The sequence below is a fragment of the Numida meleagris genome, chromosome 4 (assembly GCF_002078875.1).
Source record: "Numida meleagris isolate 19003 breed g44 Domestic line chromosome 4, NumMel1.0, whole genome shotgun sequence".
Taxonomy (NCBI): domain Eukaryota; kingdom Metazoa; phylum Chordata; class Aves; order Galliformes; family Numididae; genus Numida; species Numida meleagris.
The window spans coordinates 173,005-178,974 of record NC_034412.1 but is presented as its reverse complement, the minus strand read 5'-3'; the positions used below and the strand labels follow the sequence as shown (position 1 = coordinate 178,974).

Below are 5,970 nucleotides of genomic sequence, written 5' to 3'. Positions count from 1 at the left end.
CCGCGGAGGACGGCCGGCCGCGGCGCGGTGTGCCGGGCTGCGCGGCTCCGCTCACCTCCCCGCTCGGCGCGCCGCGCTCCCCTGCTTTCTTCTCCTTTTCCAGATGCGTTGCTGTTCCCGTAGAGCCTTCGCCGCTTCGCCCCAGGCTGATGTGAGCGCGCCGGGAGGATCATGACCGAAGCCCTCATCTCTGCTGCTCTGAACGGGACGCAGCCCGAGCTGCTGGCCGGCGGCTGGGCCGCGGGGAACGCCACCACCAAGTGCTCCCTGACCAAAACGGGCTTCCAGTTCTATTATCTGCCCACTGTCTACATCCTCGTCTTCATCACCGGGTTCTTGGGCAACAGCGTGGCCATCTGGATGTTCGTCTTCCACATGCGGCCGTGGAGCGGCATCTCGGTGTACATGTTCAACCTGGCGCTGGCTGACTTCCTGTATGTCCTCACGCTGCCCGCCCTCATCTTTTACTACTTCAACAAAACCGACTGGATCTTCGGGGATGTCATGTGCAAGCTGCAGAGGTTCATTTTCCACGTGAACCTCTACGGCAGCATTCTGTTCCTCACGTGCATAAGCGTGCACAGGTACACGGGCGTCGTGCACCCTCTGAAGTCGCTGGGGAGGCTGAAGAAGAAGAACGCCGTGTACGTCAGCTCGCTGGTGTGGGCCCTGGTGGCGGCCGTCATCGCGCCCATCCTCTTCTACTCGGGGACGGGGGTGAGGAGGAACAAAACCATCACGTGCTACGACACCACGGCTGACGAGTACCTGCGGAGCTACTTCGTGTACAGTATGTGCACCACGGTGTTCATGTTCTGCATCCCCTTCATTGTCATCCTCGGCTGCTATGGGCTGATCGTGAAAGCTCTGATCTACAAGGACCTGGACAACTCTCCTCTGCGGAGGAAGTCCATCTACCTGGTCATCATTGTGTTGACGGTCTTCGCCGTCTCCTACCTCCCCTTCCACGTGATGAAGACCCTGAACCTGAGGGCCAGGCTGGATTTCCAGACGCCGCAGATGTGTGCCTTCAACGACAAGGTGTACGCCACCTACCAGGTGACGCGGGGGCTGGCCAGCCTCAACAGCTGCGTCGACCCCATCCTCTACTTCTTGGCCGGGGACACCTTCCGCCGGCGGCTCTCCAGGGCCACCCGCAAGTCATCCCGGAGGAGCGAGCCCAACGTGCAGTCCAAGAGCGAGGAGATGACGCTCAACATTTTGGCAGAGTTCAAGCAGAACGGGGACACCAGTTTGTGAATGGAGGCGAAAGATGTGGGAACGGTTTGCGGTAACCCTGCACCCTGACACCGCCGGACAGCGCCGTGCACGAGCGTGTCAGGACCATCTGCCCGTCCCCAGTCATTTTAGATAAAGGCTCTTTTTCTAAGATTAGAAAAAGCTTAACACAGTAAGTGGAAGAATTTTAATCTTAGTGGAGAATAACGTGTCAGAATTCAGCTTTCCTGCTCCTTACAATGTTCTCATTTCTTTCTGACTTGTGTCAGATAAAGTAAAATGAAGCAAATCCCCAAAAGGAAGAGAGCAATCAAAGTGCTTCTGTTTTAATGGCTCAGGCTCCCACACTCCGAAAGGATCTTCGCTGGTCTCCCTTACAAACAGGAAATGCAGACGAGGAGCTCAGCACGATCCCGGAGCTGCCCCTTTGGGTAGCAGCCCACGGCCCCGGTGCAGCGGCCGCCTCTGCAGGCTGAGCTGAGCTGAGCGCTCCCGCTCCCGCTCCTGCCCCTCGCCTCGGTGACCGCGCGGCACTTCGGCAGCACCGGCACCGAACGCTGGAGTTGCAGAGCCGCGCCGACTGCCGCGTGCAGGATGCTCCGTGGGGACGGCGCGGCAGAGGGGCACCGGGCACGGGTCGCTCTGCAGGCGGGGCGGCACCGGCCGGCACACGCAGTGCTGCGCTGCCATCAGCGCCGTGCTGGGCCGGGCCGCGCTGCTGGGGTCTTCCTGCGGTTCGTGTGGTGCAGCGTCAGGAGCGCGTGCTGCGAACAGCTCCTCCCAGACGAGCGGGGCTGCGTTACTCGAGCTCCCTGCGTCCCGCTGGGTGCGAGAACACCGCTGTGCCGCAGCCCTTCGGCAGCGCACACAAGTCGCTTCCCAAGAAAAAGTCATCAGAATGAAAATACAAAGCACGGATTGCGTTCTGCCTATAAAAAGTTGGGAGGGAATTAATTCCTTGGTTTTGTGACAAATCGCTGCGTTAACAAGACGTTGCGATATACCACAGACTAAACCCACTGCTCGGTGTGTACCTTCTCCCAACACGGAATAGGTCATCTAAAATTAGTCAAGTGTTGTGTAACGCGAGAGCGGTCGGAGCGCGGCTGAGCTCCTCCAGGGGCGGTCTTAATGCTTTCTCATATTTTTAAGAAACGTGTTTGAAAATATTGTGCTAAAACAGTATGAAAGCATGCTCTACGTTATAGATTCGGTGTACAGAATTGGGTTCTGTGTGATCCTGGGGGGGGACTTCAGCAGATCCTCGTTCCTCCAGTCTTCACGGTAAGAGAGAAACAGCTCTGTCTTGCTCGCTGACTCGAGCGGTCGGTACGGAGCAGGAGCAGCCCTGGTTACCGCCCGGGAGCCGTGCAAAGCAGCTTCTGCTCGGACACACAGCTCAGTCTGCAGAATCCCTATTTATTGAACTATTTATTAGAAGACTAAATGTCGAGTTTGTAAAGTGTGGTTCTGTGTTCATATCACAATTGGGCATTAGTGGGAAATTTGGCAGCATGTTTAAGTCACTGTAATACCGTGTCTTCTGACAGAACATCTTTATAATAAACTCAATTCGACCCTGACTTTTCACTCTTATGTGTAACCCAGAGATACATGCAGCTCATGGGTAGCCCATAGATCAATTAAACACCGCTCAGGAAGCACGGCTTCTTGAAGCGACGTGAAGATCTCATTTAGCACCGTAAGATGAAGAACGCAGAGAAGGAAAAAATCCCAACCAGGGGTCAATTGCTAATTAATCCCTTCTGACAAACGCTGCCGCACAGCGCAGCCTGTTCATACCGCCAGAGAACAAGCGTGGTTCACGAGGGGTGAGTGCTGCAGTGGGGGCTGGGCTGTGACACGCTCCAAACCGCTGCCCTGGGCAAGAACTGGGCCTGCCGCCCCAAGTTCCTGGGTCTGTTTCTCTCTTTTCTGTCAGTTAGGAAATAAAATGTTTCGCTAAGTTGTGTCTGTGAGTAGATCCTGAATGGACGGGCAGGGCAGGACGCAGAGCCTTGTGCCTGTGCTGGTACTCTGCTGAGCAGAGCCCGCTGCTCCTGATGGGCAGCGAGGGCCCCCCCGGCTCCCAGCGTGTGGGCACTTCCCCAGCCCCAGTGGGACCACTGGCATTCCACACGCTGCTCGTTTTCCTCCTTCCAGTTCCCACAGTCTGCAACACAACGCTCTCTGTGCCATCCTGCCCCAGTGCGACCCCACAAGGGCACAGCCCTGGGTGTCACCTGCATGGCAGCAACCCAGGGCTGTGGGAGCCCCTGCCCACCCACCAGCCTCTGCCAACCCCATTCACATACGAAGTACAGCGGGCGGACACCACAGGTAGACTGCAGCCAGGGCCACCAGGAGCCACCCCGGGAGCTCTCAGCTCTGCCGTCAGCTCTCTGCCTTGCAGCACTTACCCAGGCGGCAGTCGTGAGGAGCAGGCACTGCATGGCCACCGGCTGCTTGGCTGCAGGTTTGTGATGGGTACCACGCAGCCCATCCCTGGGCCACCACTCCGGGTCCCTTCTGACCCACCCAACACTCAATGCCCGTGCAGTCCCAAGGACAGGTCACGGAACCGGTAATTAGCAGGCACTGATGACAGTGCTGCCTTCACCCCTTGTCTCACTGCAAAGCCAGCTGAGGGCCCGCCACCCCTCGCTGCACTGCGCCCAACTTCAGCTAGAAATGGGGTTCCATGCGTCAGGATTCCACGGTCACACTTCTAACCTCTTTCTCCTCTATTTGGGAATCTTTTAATGACTACAGGTCATTCCCAGAGGATGCCAAAACTAGTCTGAGGTAAGAAGCTCTTTGTGACTCCCATTGCCGAGCGCACAGGGATCCATGGGGGAAGGAGTTGCTCTCAGTGGCCGCATCATGCTGCTGCTGCTCATGGGGCTGCTTTTCTTCTCATTTATACCCATTAACTCCCACGTGTGGCAATCTTTAATACAAAATGAGATCAGGATGAAACCTACACGTGCTCTGCTGTCAGCTCAGACACCTTCATAGCACAACAGCAAGGATTGGCAGGTCCCTTCCAGCTGAACTGTGCTGTCTTTCATTCTGAACTCACTCCATACGACACAAAGGTGATGAGATGCTGGCCAGGAGCTGTGAGCAGGTCACACCGAGCACCTCAGGCCCTGTTCCACCCTGCATTGCAGCAATGGGCCAAGCCCAAGGGCACATGTGCTGCTGGGGTCCCGTGGCGCCAGGCTGCCCTCCGGCTCGCACCTAGGACAGGGTGTGCTCTGCTCACACCGCATGGGGTGCACACACAGCTGCTTCCGTGCCGTGCTGCACCCTGCTCTGCCCGCGGGGCCTCATGTGCCCACACACCATCAGAGCCCATCGCCGGACAGCACCTCTGCCCGCCTGCATCACCACAACGTTTCCAAATCCTTTGCAGACATTCAATTGGCGGATTAAGGCCACTGCTTGTTTTGTGACTGGGAATCACAGCGTGGTTCAAAGGTATTTGTGAAAACGTTTGTTCTTCTACTGCTCCATGATTAAATGTTGCTGAGTTCCATTTCTTTGGGACTACAGTGAGACCTGGCTTTGCAGCACCCGCACAGACAGCGTTACCTCTCAGTACTTGAGCTTTGAAGCTTCTCAGCCTAATCAACTGCTTTCATTAAATAGTAGTGAAAAAGTCCCGATTTGCATAATTATAGTGACCAGGAGCTGTTCCTTCAGCCCAGCCCGGCCGTGCACCACGCTTGGTGCCAGGCACAGCTCTGCAGCCGGGACTATTTTTAGTGGCCCAGCACTGCAGCGCGCAGCTCTGCACCTAGCAACCTGCGCGGGAAGTGCTCAGCAGCAGCGCTCCTCCTGCCTTTGTGCTCCTGCCATTAGCTCACACTCCCGGGCAATTCTTCAGACAGCAATACACACTTAAAAATAGATAATAGAAGGTTTGCAAAATATGTACGCTGTGAGATGCTCTGAGGAGACCAGCAGACCTCTCCCGACTCCAGCACACAGCCCGGGCAGCTCCAGCCCCAGCTCCCTTCCTACATTCTCCCAGCTGCTCCTGCTTAATTCTAACTGCCCTAATGAGGACCAAGTGAACACAGCCCTCCCCCAGTCCTGCACAGCACACAGTGTGTGCAGATCGATGGCGGCACTTCTCCTTGCAGTTTGGCTCCCCTTGGTGCAGGTTGTTGCACGCTGGTTATGACACCGGATGCGCTGGCTGCCCCTTTCCAAGCAGCCTGACATTTAGAAAATGATGAAAATTCTGGGTCCCCTTTTTACCCACACGTTGCCTGTGGGCCCAGTAGTCAGGATTTCTCCTGCCCTCCCCTTGCTCTTCTGCGGGCAGCCACCCCACCTTGCAGCACACACATCCCTGCTGCCCAGCGGCTGGCAGCTGCTGCAGCGTGGAGCAGTGCCTGGGGGCCCAGACCATGCCACAGGGACCCAGCCCTGGTGTGGGGGGAACAGATTTCAGTTTTTTAAAAGTTTTTGACCCTGGAGCTGCAGGAGCTGGTGTGGGGTTCTGACTGTGATCCCGTGGTCCAAACTGCAGGTGCACGGCATATAGCACAGCCATATTTCACTTGTTGTACCCACACATTGCTGGCTGTTGGCTGGGCCGCTTCCATGTGCCTCAGCTGTGGAGAAGCATCATGGCTGGGCCCGCTTCCCCGGGGTGCATTCTGAATCGATGCTGCTCCCCCTCAGCAGAGCGGGTGCTCACAGATGAGTGATGTCAGG

The 5,970-nt window shown here is 56.7% G+C and overlaps 1 protein-coding gene across 1 annotated transcript; it reads left to right on the top strand.

Moving 5' to 3' along the window:
* Positions 12–2,822, top strand: P2RY1 (purinergic receptor P2Y1). The gene has a single exon (XM_021396733.1). It carries the CDS (start codon positions 172–174, stop codon positions 1,258–1,260), a length of 1,089 nt encoding a protein of 362 aa, XP_021252408.1. The 5' UTR covers positions 12–171; the 3' UTR covers positions 1,261–2,822.

Coding starts and splice junctions, on each gene's coding strand:
- P2RY1 (XM_021396733.1), top strand. CDS start 172: ATGACCGAAGCCCTCATCTCTGCTGCTCTGAACGGGACGCAGCCCGAG.